Source organism: Rattus rattus, chromosome 1 (assembly GCF_011064425.1).
Source record: "Rattus rattus isolate New Zealand chromosome 1, Rrattus_CSIRO_v1, whole genome shotgun sequence".
In the NCBI taxonomy this organism is placed as follows: Eukaryota; Metazoa; Chordata; class Mammalia; order Rodentia; family Muridae; genus Rattus; species Rattus rattus.
This window is the reverse complement of record NC_046154.1, coordinates 39,062,946-39,077,512: the sequence shown is the minus strand read 5'-3', so window position 1 is coordinate 39,077,512 and position 14,567 is coordinate 39,062,946. Positions and strand designations below refer to the sequence as shown.

At 51.1% G+C, this 14,567-nt stretch overlaps 1 protein-coding gene across 6 annotated transcripts in view; it reads right to left on the bottom strand.

Annotated features, from left to right (window-relative positions):
• The window catches only part of St3gal3 (ST3 beta-galactoside alpha-2,3-sialyltransferase 3), a 203,902-nt gene that overhangs the window by 13,775 nt on the left and 175,560 nt on the right, over positions 1–14,567 (bottom strand). For all 6 annotated transcript variants that reach the window (XM_032899348.1, XM_032899366.1, XM_032899356.1 and 3 more), the window contains exons 6-8: positions 11,462–11,525; positions 10,516–10,611; positions 9,887–10,073 (exon numbers count right to left, since the gene is read on the bottom strand). In XM_032899348.1, coding sequence (XP_032755239.1) covers positions 9,887–10,073; positions 10,516–10,611; positions 11,462–11,525 — 347 coding nt within the window. The remainder of the gene's footprint in view (positions 1–9,886; positions 10,074–10,515; positions 10,612–11,461; positions 11,526–14,567) is intronic.

The window sequence follows — 14,567 nt, the reverse complement described above, 5'->3', positions numbered from 1 at the left end:
GTAAAAAATGCCACAGAGGGAATTGGAATTTAAAATCTGGACCCAAGACCAATACCAATCATGATACTGAAGGGAGCATTGGCCAAAGAATTCCTCTCGCCCAGGCCCTTCCCAAATGATAAGGCCAGCTCCTGCTGGAGGCCTTGTTGCTCTGTATACCCAAACTGCTCAGAGCCTCTGCAAACAGCCTTACAGGGGTTGGAGAGTGGGTTAAGAGTGACAGTCTACCCTCCTGGATGGAAGTAGGCATGGCCTTGTTAGGGTAGGAGACATGGAGGTCTCCAAGACAGGGCAATGGACTCAAGAGGGTGAGCAAAAGGCCTGAGGTGGGCACTTTGCTCTTGGTCTTCGAAGTTTTTCTTCACACCATCTCACTGGATGTATCCAAAGTGTGATGAGAACATACACTTCTTTACCCTCTCTAAGGGCAGAACCTTTCTGACGTCATACCGGTTGAAGGCCATTTTTGTTGTGGTGGTTGTTGTTTTTTGAGATAGGGTTTCTCTATATAGCCCTGGCTGTCCTGGAAGGAACTCACTCTGTAAATAAGGCTGGCCTTGAACTCAGAGATTTACCTGTCACCCAAATGCTGAGACTAAAGGTGCAAGCCCCCACTGCCCCACTGAATGGGATGGTTTCTAACTCACTAAATAACTCACAGCTTGCCGGTGCCAGAAACCTTGCTCATCTGGCCAGCCTGTGAGTGAGGCTAGAGCCTGCAGAGCGGCCACTAAGGACCTGGAATTTGTACTAAGTATCCCAGGGGCAGCGAGAAGGACCCTTCTGACCAGGGTACCCCCTTCTGTTCCCTTTGTGAGGCTGGGGGGCTTGCCCTGACGCAAGCTATTCTTGACTCTGAGGCTGGGCATTCTCCCACTGGGCAGATGATGTTTACTGAGCTCAATCTCACGTCTCAAAAGGCAAGTGGTCTTGCAGATGAGTACAGTATGTCAAGGGCTGGCATGTACACTGTCCTGTTTAGTCTCTGCAGCTGGATAACAGCTGGCTGTGGCAGAGGAAGAGGGTAGTTGTGGTGGTCTGAAAGAAAATGCCCCCGGTAGGCTCGCAGGGAGTGGATTAGGAGGTGTGGCCTTGTTGGAGGAGGTGTGTCACTAGGGAGAGGGTGGGCGAGGCTCAAGCCAGGTCTAGTGGCTCACAGTCTCTTCCTTCTGCCTGTGGGTCTAGATGTAGAACTCTCAGCTCCTTCTTCAGCACCACATCTGCCTGCATGCTGTCATCCTTCCTGCCATGACGCTAATGACTTAAATCTCTGAATCTGTAAGCCAGCCTCAAAGAAATGCTTGCTTTTCTAAGAGTTGCTGTGGTCAAGCTGTCTCTTCACAGCAAATAGAAGACACCAGTTTTAGTACCTGACACTGAGTCCGGCTCTATGTCCTTCCTCACATGCGAAGAATAGGAGAGCAACCGCGATGGCGGGTCCCCATGCCCATACCCACTGTAGGCTGGCCACGTTGCTGCTAGGTGCTCCATTCAGCAGTGACAACCGTAATCTGCATAATTCATCCCTTGGGTCACAGTTGGGTTTGGCTACTGTAAATATCACCATGACAAAAACCATGTATGCAGGTTTTTCCTTCCTCTGGCATTTCCTTCCTTCTTGGCACCGTGTAGCACTTTCTTTCTAAACCCGTCCCTCACTGGCATCACCTGAGAGCGCCTGTACTGTGTTATAATTCCAACATAGTTTCCTCAAAATTCGATGAGTGACAAATGGCACCCTGATACCCGCACATGCATGCCTGCAACTGCTGGGTGGGCCACATGCGTCTCTGCTGTAGCTCTCTCTACACTCTATGGACTCCATCCCCTTAGCTACTGGTTTCCCTGACAGCTCTCAGAATAATAAATCTTTGTTTATCGTATTTTCTAAACACACACTCTCAAAATATGTGTGGTATAATATTTTTGTTTGCTTTTAATAGATATTGTCCAGTTTCTTCTAGTACTTCTGTGCTTTAAAAGTTTGTCCCTTCCTGCCAATCCTGGTGGCTCATACCTGCAATCCAAGCTCAGGGAGATTCCCTGCCTCCTAACAGCTCAAGTTAGGGCATTTGACTCAATTTCAAAACAAACAAACAAAGGAGGAGGGGAGCAAGAAAGAGAAGAAGCAGCAGAAGGAGGAGGAGAAGCAGAAGATGGAAGAGAAGGAGGCTGCATTGGCCTGGGGCGGGGGGGGGGGGGGGGGCGGGAGGGAGGGCGCTGGGTATGGTGGCACTTACCCTTAATCCCAGGGAGGCAGTGGCAGGTGAATGTCTCTGAGTCAGGACAACATAATTAGAGCCTATCTCCAAACAAGAGGGTTGAGGTGGGACAGGAAGTTGGCTCAGCAGGTAGGTAGGGATGCTGCTGCCAAGCCTGACAAATTGACTTTGATCTCTAGAACCCACAGCTCAGAGTCTGATCGGCTGAACCCCATACCATGCAAAGAGAAGAACTCAGAACTCATTATTGGAAGTTGTCCCCTGACTGTCACCTGAGAGCTGTGGGACACCCCCCAATAAATTAACAAATATAAAAGTTTTTTTTAAAAAAGGAGTTTGGTATCTGTTCTGTTTTCTTCAAGTTAGATGCGGCTTCTCACATCTGCAGCCCCAGAATCTGAGAGGCTGAGCTGGGAACATCGCTCCAAGTTCAAGCCCAACCAGGCTACATAGTTCTGGGCCAGCCTAGGCATATGCTGTGCTTTTATATTTTGCTTTTTATCCGCTTGAGATTTATGTGGATGGATGCTATGACGAGAGGGTCAAGAAACCTTTCAGGAAAGCTGTGTTTGGGAAGAGCCAAGAGCAAAGAGAAAAGCCAGCTTGGGTGGCTGTGGGTGGCAAGGAGCCAGGGACGCTTCGCTTTTCATTTCCTATGTAAAGAAATCTTCTTGGAACTGGTAAAGAGGATCCTCGGAAGAAACAAGAGATCAAGATACGGGGGTCCAGAATCCGAAAGAATCATCATCTGGGACAGCGAGAGCGAGAGGCAGCTGTGCAGAGACGTGGGCTGAGAGCCGCATGTTCTGACTAAAATCCTCAGAAGCTACCAGCCTTGGTTTCCATGTCTATTCACTCAAGAATCTCAGCTCTGCTCCAACTGCTGAAGGGTCCTCGGCTGGCAACAGACAAGATGGTCCCTGCCTCTGGGGGCCTATGAGGGGAATTCTAACAGTCCCGGTGGTGCAGGCTGAACGCAGCCGTGTGAAACAGGATACACATTTGGTGTTGCCAGAAGAGAATGTACGTGTTGGGTATGAGACAGTTTTGACAACAGGGGAGGCTCTGGGGATGTCGGCGTTTGAACTGATATGTAGGCTAGTGGTTCTGACGCTCGAGTTCACATCTGGGGACTTGTTAAAACAGACCGCAGACCTCCTCCAAGTTCCTCGTTCAGAAGTTCTCAGTGGCAGAGCGCTTGCCTAGGAAGCACAAGGCCCTGGTTCGGTCCCCAGCCTCGAAAAAAAAGAACCAAAAAAAAAAAAAAAAAAAAAAAAGTTCTGAAGCGGGACACTCCCCCAAACAACGAGATTCCAGGCGATGTGAGACAAACAGTGGCAGCCATTAAGTGAAAGAACAAGCCAGTCAGGGATGCTTCAGCATGGTTTGAAGGCACACACGGGGAACAGGCTGGAGGAGACCTCTCCGGAAGCAGAGAGCTAGGAAGCAGCTGGATTCACCGGAGGAAACCATTTGTGGAAGGGTTGGTTGTGGATCGGGATAATGAACGATTGAAAACAGGGTGAAGAGGGATTGGAAGGAATGAAGGCTTCCCAAGGTTTGGCCACCTCTTGTGAAAACTGGGAACTGTGGTTTCAGCTTCTCACACTGCCTGGCCACATGAAGGCCCTGCGTGCGGGAACTAATCGGTGAGCTGGTCTTTAACAAGAGGGGCTGTGAAGCAAAAGGGGTCAACTCTTCTAGGTACCTGGGACGAGTAAGGCACAAAGGAAGGGCTTATTTATTTATGTTTACTATGCATGTTTTCATGCAGTGTGTGTGTGTGTGTGCGTGCGTGTGCGTGCGTGTGTGTGTGTGTGTGTTAGAACTCAGAAATGGGACCCACCCATGGGATGCTGGTAAAGCAACATCATGGGTTAAACCCTTGCCACAGCTAGTGTTGGGGGACTCAGAGGACACTTCATAGGAGGCAGTTACCTCTCCTCCCACCATGTGGCTTTAGGGAGCAACCTCAGGTCAGCAGGTTTGGTGGCAGTCGCCGTTACCCACTGCGCCATACTACCAGCTCACAGGCCTATTATTTTTAATTTAATTTAATATATGAGTGCTCTGCTGCATATACATCTGCCTGCTTGAAGAGGGCATCAGACCCACCCATAGATGGTTGTGAGCCACCATGTGGTTGCTGGGAATTGAACTCAGGACCTCTGGAAGCACAAGAAGCCAATCTCTTAACCACTGAGCCATCTCACCAGCCCCTCACGGGTTTATTTTTTTTAAGGGGAGAAAGACCTGGATGAACAGACAGATGTGAAAAAGAGGTTCAGAAGAGAGGCGAGAAGAAGACTGAGGAAGATTCCCCTGAGGAGGATGAAGAGGATGGCCATCACGGCCGGGGGTGTTGGAAGAGGAGAACAGAAACAGATGTGGGTTTTATTGTGGCGGTTGAATGAGAGTGCCCACCACAGTCTCAGATGCTGGAACACTTGATTCCCAGTTGGTAGAGCTGTTTGGGTAGGCTTTGGAGGCGTGGCCTTCCTGGAGGAGGTGATTCCTCAAAACAACTCTAGTTTACTCTCTGCTTCCTGCTTGTGGCTGGAGATATGAGCTCTCAACTATCCCTGCTGCAAGGTCTGCTGTCCCGATTCCTGCCACGATGGACTCCTAGCCCTCGGAACCGGAAGCCCCACTAGCCCTTCCTTCTCTAAGTGCCTTTGTCATGGTATTTCATCACAGCAACAGAAAAGGAACTAATATGCATATGTGGGCGGGAGGCTGGGAAGCCCACTGATGGTGGCCTTTATTTTCCCTGTATGCTGGATGTGAGGTTTCCTCTGTGTGGCTGCTGGACACATACAGATCCAGCAGGACAAGAGATGGAGTACTAAGAAGACTGACAGGGACAGATGCTGGTAAAGTGACATCATGAGTTACAACCTCCGCTGCGGCTTCTCTTTCCAAGGTGACGTTCAGTTTCTGGCAGTGGACTGGGTAGATGCAGAGAAAAGGTAGGGCAGGGTGCCAAGTAAGAGGGCTGTAGCCCGGGGCAGGGCGTGACTTTGCTATCTGGTCTGAATTAGAATGAATGGACCAGTGAGTAAGCAAGAAAGGCTACGGTGAACAGTCAGGGTGACAGTGCAATGCCCAATTCACCATGCAGCCCTACTGCTCACGAGCGCTAATGGCACCTGCTGCAGCCAGCCAGCCGACAGCTGTGGGCGGGCAGGCTCTGGGGCTGTTACGTGTAAGAACTTGGTAAACAGGGTTCTCCTAGGCCATGGCAGGAAGGGGGTGATACGGAGGATTCTAAGTAGGAAGGTACGTGGTCAGACTCCCCACTGGGATTGCTGGGGCAGTCAGTGTGGGTTTTATACCCACCTCTACTACCTAACTACCTAACTAGCTGTGTTACCTTGGCCAGGCACTTCCTCATCTCTGGGCCTTGGTTTCCAACATGGAGGATGGTAACAGCACTGTCTAACGGGGTTGCGGCAAGAAGACTGGCAATGGTTCAGGACCAGCCATGGCTACAGAGCGAGCCTTGTCTCATAAAAACAAACACCAGGAACTGCCTGCGACTGAGAACTTACTGCGACTTTTGAGCTAGGTTTTGTCTCTATTTCATCTTAATTTTGACAAACATCAGCTGAGCGTGGTGACTCACATCTATGATCCCAAGACTTTGGAGGTAGAGGCAGGAGGACTGCCTGAGTTCAAGGCAAGTCCATGTTACATAGTGAGTTGCAGGCCTGCCTATCTCAAAACAAACCAAACAAACAAACAAACAAAAAACACCCAAACCCGAAGCCAACCCTTGAGCATGTTAGACTCTGGCTGGCCTCTGAGACCCTGCCCTCCCTTCATCCCTGAGGAAAGAACATATTGTTGTAAGGTCAGGCCTGTAGTGACTATCCCAGGGCCACCTCAGACCTTCCCTCTGAAATTTGGAGCCCCAGTCGTACTGGTCCAGTCCAGACAGAGGGCTGTTCAGTTCATGCCAGTTTCCCAGTGGGAGGATGCTGGGGTTGGGGGAGGAAGGGAAGGCCCCCACAGGGGCTCTGCAGCCCTGGGCTGCCAGGAATCCTGGGGCACAGCTAGAGAAGTGACAGAAACACACGGTGGTGGCCTGAGTGACCAGAGGAGATGCTCTGTCCTTCACATGTCCTGCCCTATCCAGTCTTCATCCAGGGCCAGGACGATGACAGGCCATGGCATCTAAGACACTGGGCCTCAAGCTCTGACAGCTGTGTGCACTGTCCATACAGTTTTAGAGTGTTCTGAATGGAGCATGGCCCCCTAGACAGGCTCTCTATGTATGTGGTTCCCTTTGTCTGAAATACCTGACCATCTCCGGGTTCTTCCTTCCCCTTCTGGTTAGATAGTGTGTCTCAGGGGGCCTTCTCCTGGCCTTCCCTGTCTGCCCCAGCTTGCTTTACAGAGGGCGCCACTGCACACTAATTCTAGTTTGGGGACTGTGTCTCCCTTTAGACTGTGAGTGACATCTGGTCTAGAACAGAACTGAATTTGTCTTTGAAGTCCTGGGGCTGGCTCAGAGCTTGCACCTCACCAATGCCCAGAAAGCAGGTGACATAGGGGAGGTGTAGTCTGACTCTGAGAAGAGCTTTCTCCTGAACTGCAGCTCCCATCAGGAACCTAACGGCTGGCTGCTTCTCCTTCTCTCCGCCCCGCCTTCCCTCTTAACCTTACTTCCCTATTCAGTATTGATCAGGGCTTTGTTGGACACACAGCCTGCTGGGAGCCCCTATCAGACATCCTTGCTGGCTTGATCAAGGTGGCTGGGACCAGGGAGTTTGGTAAAAGGCCTTTTGGTGACCCATTTGGAGCTATCAGTGCCACTGTCTAATGTGATAGAGAACCAAGTGGCCGCACACACATGGAAGGGCAGAGCCATCTTCCGTGTTCCCAGTGCTCTGGACTCCTAGGGACAGGAAGATCACGTTGTGAGCAGCATAGAGGCAGACAGCAGCTCTGAGCTCATACCTGCTCCAGACATCCCTGGCCTGGGCAGCTGAGCTATGTCTGCAGGTGAAATCCTAGACAGGCTTGCCAGCGGCCAGAGGCCAAGCAGCTAGAAACATCGCTGCATGACCGGGTGAAGCCTGTGGCTGAACCCTAAACACAGGGAGGTCTGGGAAAGGCAGCCTGGCTTAACATCTACCTTACCTAGGTCTCAGAGGCCAGGGAGGGGATGTGTGCGGTCTACAGATGCCCCAGGGAGCACCAGCCTCAGGCTTGGGGGAAGGGCACTCAAAAACAGGTCTCTACAGGCTCATCTGATGTGGTGGTTTGCATAAAAATAGCCTCTATAAGCTCACAGAGTTGAATGCTTGGTCACCGGGGAGTGGCACTAGTTGAAAGGATTAAGAGGTGTGGCCTTGTTGGAGGAAGTGTGTCACTGGGGGTGGGCTTTGAGCCAGGCCCAGGGGTCCTCTCTCTTCCTGCTGCCTCTGGATCTGTGTGTAGAACTCTTAGCTGCTTCTCCACTATCACATCTGCCTGCCTGCTGCTGCGCTCCCTGCCATGAAGATAATGGGCTGAAGCTTTGACAACCGTAAGCCAGCCCCGACTAAACACTTTCCTTCTATAAGAGTCGCTGTGGTGGCGCACACCTCTGATGCCAGCCCTCGAGGCTGAGGCAGGCAGATCTCTGACCTGGTCTGCTGTAAGTTCCAGGAGAGCCAGGACTGTTCAGAGAGACGTTTAAAAAACAAACAATACCAACAACCACCCCCAAGCCCCCAAACCAAACCAAACAACAAAAAGAGCTGTCACGGTCATGGTGTCTCTTCATGGTGTCACTGATGAGACACTGGGGATGCTGGGAAAGGCGCGGATATTACTGGCGTTACTTGGTGTCCCATTCAGAAGTCCAAAGTCATCCTTGACTGCAGTGCCACAGAAGGCCCACAGGAGTTCAGAGGACTCCTTGCCATCTTCTCTCTCCCACCACACTCAGGAAGGCATTCGCCCGACAGCCATGTGTGGCCAGGACATGGGGAGCAGCAGGGGCCTGCTCTCTGCTCCCTCTGGCCCGTCCCACTCATTTGATTCTCCTTCCTGCTCTGGATAGATAAGAAGGGCTTTGACTCCACTGACCTTGGTGCTCTTGAGATGAAGGTGACCATAGGAAAATGGCTGCTGTGCATCTTTGGTCTGTTGTCCCCAAGGAACTTGGGCTGCCCCCCACTTCTCTCAGACTGCCCCTCAGGAAGCAGGAACTGGTGTTTGAGACACTTCCAGACTATCTATAGGGGGTGGGTTCGGGAGGGGGACTCAATGGGATCAGGTCTCTACCCTCTGGCTCTCCTGCCCTGAGAAAGCCTTGGGGCTATGATAGGTGTCTGTGGGCTGATGAGCAAAAGCATATATGAGAAGGGTTCACCAAGGCAGATCCGGTTCATTCCCATGTTTCCCTCTGAAGTGCTTCCCTGTTACCTTAAGGCAAACGGAAAGGCTTGTAGGGATTCTCAAAAGAGAGAGGTGCTTCCCCAGCCTCATTCCCTCCTTAGTTTCGTAGACAAGAGGCCTGCTTGAGGCTGAGGGTTTCTTCACCCTTTCCTTCCCTTTAGAGATCTGGGCTGCACCCAACATAGCCAGCTGCTTCACTCAGCCTGGTTCTGAACTGATTCCCTTTCCTGCTGTCCAACCTCCCTGAGCTTCTGGATCTGACTTCTGTCTTCTCTCTTGCTTGCTACCTACTTGACACTGCCTGCACTTGGCCTTGCTTGGAAAGGGCTGTGGAGTCAAACCAAACTATACTGAGACCCACACAGGCTAAGCTGTTCTCTCCCCTGACTTCTAAATCTGAAAGAACATTTAGCTTCTTACTGAAGACAGAGAGGGCAATCTGTCGTCAGTCTCTAGGAAGAGGCCTGGGCACTGGGGAATTAATGGCTGCAGCTCTGCAAACCCCTCCCCCAGGTGGTCGATGACAGCTGGAGGGGAGGAGACGCCGGTGGGAGGTGGGAGGCAGACTCAGACAAGTTGGCAGGTGTCCCTGAAGGTCCAAGGTGTCACTAGGTCCCAGGGGAGCCCAGTGGGTGGTCTACCAATGGGCATTCTGACCCTACTCTACCACATATACTCCTTAAGCACATGGGCCTGGCCAGCTTAGAGCAGTCAGCACAGATCTGATCATACCAGAAGAGGAGAACCAGATTTAGTAGCAGACTGGAGACTAACCTACAGCTAGCAACTAAAATATAAGGTAGAGAGAGAGAATGGTCTGGATTCATGAGTTTGGGAGCTGACAGCCTTAAATTGGGGCCCGCTATCCCTGCAGAATGACCCCAGAAGGCTTTTTCTCCCTGTTGAGAAGGAGACAAGGCTATAAGAGCAGTCATAATGGCCTCGTGAAGGGAAAGCGAGGCAGGCAGGCAGGCAGGCAGGCAGCTACAGGCGGCTGTGAAAGCTGGGAGTTAGCCACAGGGACCAGAGATTTGCTTCTGAGGGCCTGAGACATCAGCCCTGGCTATCTGGAGGGAGGCAGCAGAGAGCAGGGAACCCTTAGGCACCCTGATATCGTCTGGCCTCTGCCCCTTGCTGGATTTGTTATCTTTTTAGCTTTGGGTCATTTTGAAGTCTCCTATTTGTTCTTTGTAGGGTCTGGTGGGAGGGACCACCCTGGAAGTTGGGAAGCTGGGGGCAGGCAGTAAAAGGGGTTCTTGTAGTAGGGAGCTTACCACTCTCTCCTTGTAGACGATGTACTTCAGCCACTTGAAGTCCTGCCACTTGAAGCCAGCGAGGACAAAGAGAGAGTCTCGTTCGTACTGCTCAGGCCGCTGCATGGCACCTTCAGGGTAGGTGATGCGCAGGGTGGTCTTGCTGCCCACGTCCTTCTCAAAGCCCTTCACAGGTGCTGAGTTCAATCTACAAAGAGCCAGGCTGGCCTTAGGCCTCCTTTTGGGGAGGTACCCTGAACCCCAAGTACCCAGAAGCAGAGAGGGAATCCAGGCCACCTCCTTGTTGTTTTAAAACCTGCCAACCTGGGGCTAGAGAGAAAGATGGCTGAGCAGTTAAGAGCACTGACTGCTCTTCCAGAGGACCTGAGTTCAGTTCCCAGCAACCACATGGTGGCTCGCAACCATCTGTAATGGGATCCAACGCCCTTTTCTGGTGTGTCTGACAGCTACAGTGTACTCACATACATAAAATAAATCTTAAAAACAAAACAAATCCTGTCAACCCAGCAGCATTCTCCTAGGCTTCTGTTAAGCCCCAGGGTAGGTGACCAGACAGTCCTCAGTGCACAGATCCTCTGGATCTGGATGATAACATGCATGTGCCCAAGGGGTTGTTTAAGGGACCTCACCTGATCACAATGTCATAGTCGTCAATTCGTGACCCCAGAGACTTGTTGGCGAGGACCCCTCCATTGCCTACGATGATGCAGCGGCGGCAGTGGAGGCTGAGGGGAGAGAGCAGAGGCCTGTGAAGGTGGTCCCCAGTTTGCTTTCCCTTTGTCTCTGCCCCGGACTCTCCTGTGACTTTGGCAAGATCCATACAGCACTTCTGGAAGGAGTCCAGAGGCATTCCTCAGGAACCTGAACCCGGGGGCAGGCATTCTGACACAGCTAGTGTCTGACACTTCCACAGGAGAGGCTTGGTAGCCTTAGACCGTAGGGAACAGTGAGGGATGATTGAGAATCTCAGAAAAACAAGGGCAGGGTAAAGAGACTGGGTGCTCCAGGACTCAAGACTAGGCCTCTTCCCTCTCGCTGTCTCTCTCTTTTCAAGACAGGGTTTCTCTGTGTAGCCCTGGCTGTCCTGAACTCACTTTGTAGACCAGGCTGGCCTTGAACTTAGAGATCTGCCTACCTCTGAGTGCTGGGGCTAAATGCGTTCGCCATCCCCTCTGGCTAGCTGGGTTTATTTCCAACTCAAGCCTTTAGGCTCTGGTAGTCACTGATGGTCTTACTCATAGAGCTTCCCATCATGTCCTATGGCTGTCCCCTCCAGGGTCTATTGCCTTCAGAGCTGTCATTACCTCAGACGTAAGCTCTGTTCCCTGTTGGCTGCCTCTGTCAGCACCCCTCTCCCCCCGACACCTATCACCTTCAGTGCTTATGTCCAAACCACTGATGTCTCAGGATGGAGAAGCCTTGTAATGTGCTTTTCTAGACAGGGGAAACATCTTACTTACATTATCAACCCACAGAGTGTGTGTGCTGTGTATGCATGGGAGGTATGGTGGAGAACCTGTCTAATCCAGCAGCTCTGTATATGCCAGCTAGCCAAGGGGAAGAAGGTTGGCTCACCTGTCCAAGGCAGGGGTCAGGCGGTATTCTTTGGTGACTGACAAGATGGCTTTGATCAGATTGTCTGTGGACAAAGGAGAAGGTTACTGTTGGCGAGTCACTTGAGTTCCCGGCATGCTTACTAGTGATCTTCTTGGCTGTAATCTAGACTGGGCTCTAGCTCTGGTCTGGGGCTAGAGCAGAGGTGGGGGTGGGTAGAGGAGCTGCAAACACAAGGCTGGACCAGGTTCAGCTTTCACTCTTCCCTTGAGCCAAGAGATGGAGGTGGGGAAGTGGGCAAACTCAGCTGGGCTGGGAACCAGGCTCCAACCTCAGCGGTATCTTCTTCCCATGACCCTGCCCCCTCCTGGGAGACTCATCTGGCTTTCTGAGGCTCCACAGTTGGACCATAGGATATGTGTCACTAGATCAGGGACATGCTTGGAATACAAGTGTCTAATCAGAGATAGAGCACTGAAGTTTGACCACCGTGTCTCAAGGAGCAGGTTCCAGGGAACGAATCAGACAGCTGATGGTTGAAGGGCTCGCCCAGTAGACGGACTAACTTGGTGTGATATGGCCTCCTCACTTCCCCCACTCCGGACTGCCAGTCTCTGACCCCACTCTGTCCAGGCTGCCTCTCCTCACCCGTTACACCCTGATGCCCGGCATCTGTGCACCTGCGCTCCACTCACTACTCTCAGACCCTGGGGCCGCTGCTCTTTCTGAACTCTGTTCAGATCTCAACTTCTCAGCCTTTAGACAACAGACAGTTCTCCTTATCTGTGGTGCAACAAGAACATTCTAACCCAATGTGGAGGCTGCTGGCTCCATCAGATTTCGGCTCTGCTACCTTCGACTCTGACCTGCTGCAAATCGCCTCCCTTCTGTTGAGCTCTTACTTTCTTGCCTCTAAGACAAGGATGGCAGCCCTTACTTTACTGAGCTGTTGGGAAGATATAATGCGTACAAAGATCAGGAGTGGCGGTTCTGTGGGTCGTGACCCCTGTGGGGGTTGTGTATCAGATCCTTACAATAAGACTCATAACAGTATTTAAAGGACTGTAAAGAAGTAGCAACGAAATAACTTTATGGCTGGAGGCCACCACGACATGAGGTGAATGAAAGGGATGCAGCGTTGAGAAGGCTGAGAACCACTGCTCTATAGACAAGCAGCTTGGTACTACCATGACAGAAAGCATCTTGGTAATACATACGGATATGGTGCATCTAGAAAGAACCCTGTGGCTGACCTCCAGGGGCACAGCACTGAAAACTCACACAAGGAGACACACATAAGAATCTTCACCAGAGAACTGTTTTCGACTGTAAAATGCTAGAAGCTGCAGAATGGCACACCACAGGAAAATCACGCATGCAGCATGAACGTGTGGCAGTAAAACAATGACGGCAACAACAAAATCCATCAGTGGCCGGTGCACAGCTATTCGTACCAGTACAGGTAAAGCTAAGCTGTACATGCAAAATATCAATTAAAGAATGTACACATATGCACACGTATGTAATGATACATGTAAAGTTTAAAAACAATATAGTCAGCACACACACACATGCACACGCACACATTTTGAGACAGGGTCTAAAGCCCTGGCTGGTCTGAAACTCAAGGAGATCTGCCTGCCTATGCCTCCTGAGTCCTGGGATCAGAGTATTCCTTACCACGCCCCATACAAATAATTGATTTATATTTAATAGACATGTAAAGATCTAGCTAAGATAAAAATCAAGGCAGAGAACTGAACGCCAGCATCCAAACAAGGATTATTTGGATGGGGACGGCGGAGGGGTAGATCAACTGGGTTGTTTGTCCTCACACATGTCTGTACGCCCTCTGTGTGTCTGGTGCCCATGGAGGTGGGCATGGGATTCCCTGGGACTGGAGTTACAGATGGCTGTGAGCCACCATGTGGGTGCTGGGATTGAACCCCGCTCCTTTGGAAGAGCAGTCAGTGCTCTTAACCACTGAGCCATCTCTCCAGCACCTTCACTACTGTACAAACTAGGAAGACAGTGCATAGTGCTCACTGTATTACTTCACCTACTTTATTAATTTTGAGACAGGGTCTCGTACATCCGGCCCCAACCTTGATTTGTAGCTGCAAGCAACCTTGAGCTTCTGATCCTTCTCCCAACGTGCCAGCACCTGCTTTTATTATTAGGTCCTGGGGCCGAGCCCCAGGCTTTACGCACGCCAGGCCGACACTCCACCCACTGAGCCCTTCGTCATCAGCTCTTCCCCATCTTATTCTTACGGTTTTTTATGTGAGACATTTCATGTACGGAGCATGCCTTAACTAAGAAACAACACACACTACCTTATTCTTACGGTTTTTTATGTGTGTGAGACATTTCATGTACAGAGCATGCCTTAACTAAGAAGCAACACGCACGTCTTTGTTTTATTTGGTTCTGTTGTGCTGGGGATTGAGCTTTGCATTTGCCGAGTTAACGCTCTACTACCAAGCTATACCTAAGCCCCTCGCACAACGCTTTCTGAGGGTAAACTGGGCATTGTGGCCTGCATGCTTTTCATCCCAGCATGCAGGAGGCAGAGGCAGGTGGATTTCTCTAAGTTATTGGCTAGCTACAGCTACAGGGTAAGAGTGTGTCTCAAGAACAAACAAGCACACACACACAAGCACAGACACAACACACACTCACAACACACACTCACCCACACATGCACACACACATACAAGCACAAAATTTCGGGTACTGCAAGAGGTCCCATGAATGACCGACTGCATCCCTTATGTTTCACAGAGGCACTTAACAGTTTCCTTAAAATGGCAAGCAAGAAGACACTGTTGAGGCCACATGTGAGAACCAAGGAGGATGGGGCCTGGGTAGGCTCCCCACGGCTGGCTGAGGAACAAACCTATGATAGGGTTCTACACTAAGTGCCTCCAGAGTCACTCTCAAGTGGGGAAGACCTCTCGTTCCCTTCTTTTCTCCCCACCAAATTCACCTGAGGAAGAACTGCTTTCTATGACAGTAAAGGGCACCTGTGGGGATCTGCTCTCCTCTTGCTGCCTGGGGACTCTAATGGCTTTCCTTGGCCTTCGGAGCTATAAGTCAGTCCTGGAGGAAGTCAGGAGGAAGGACT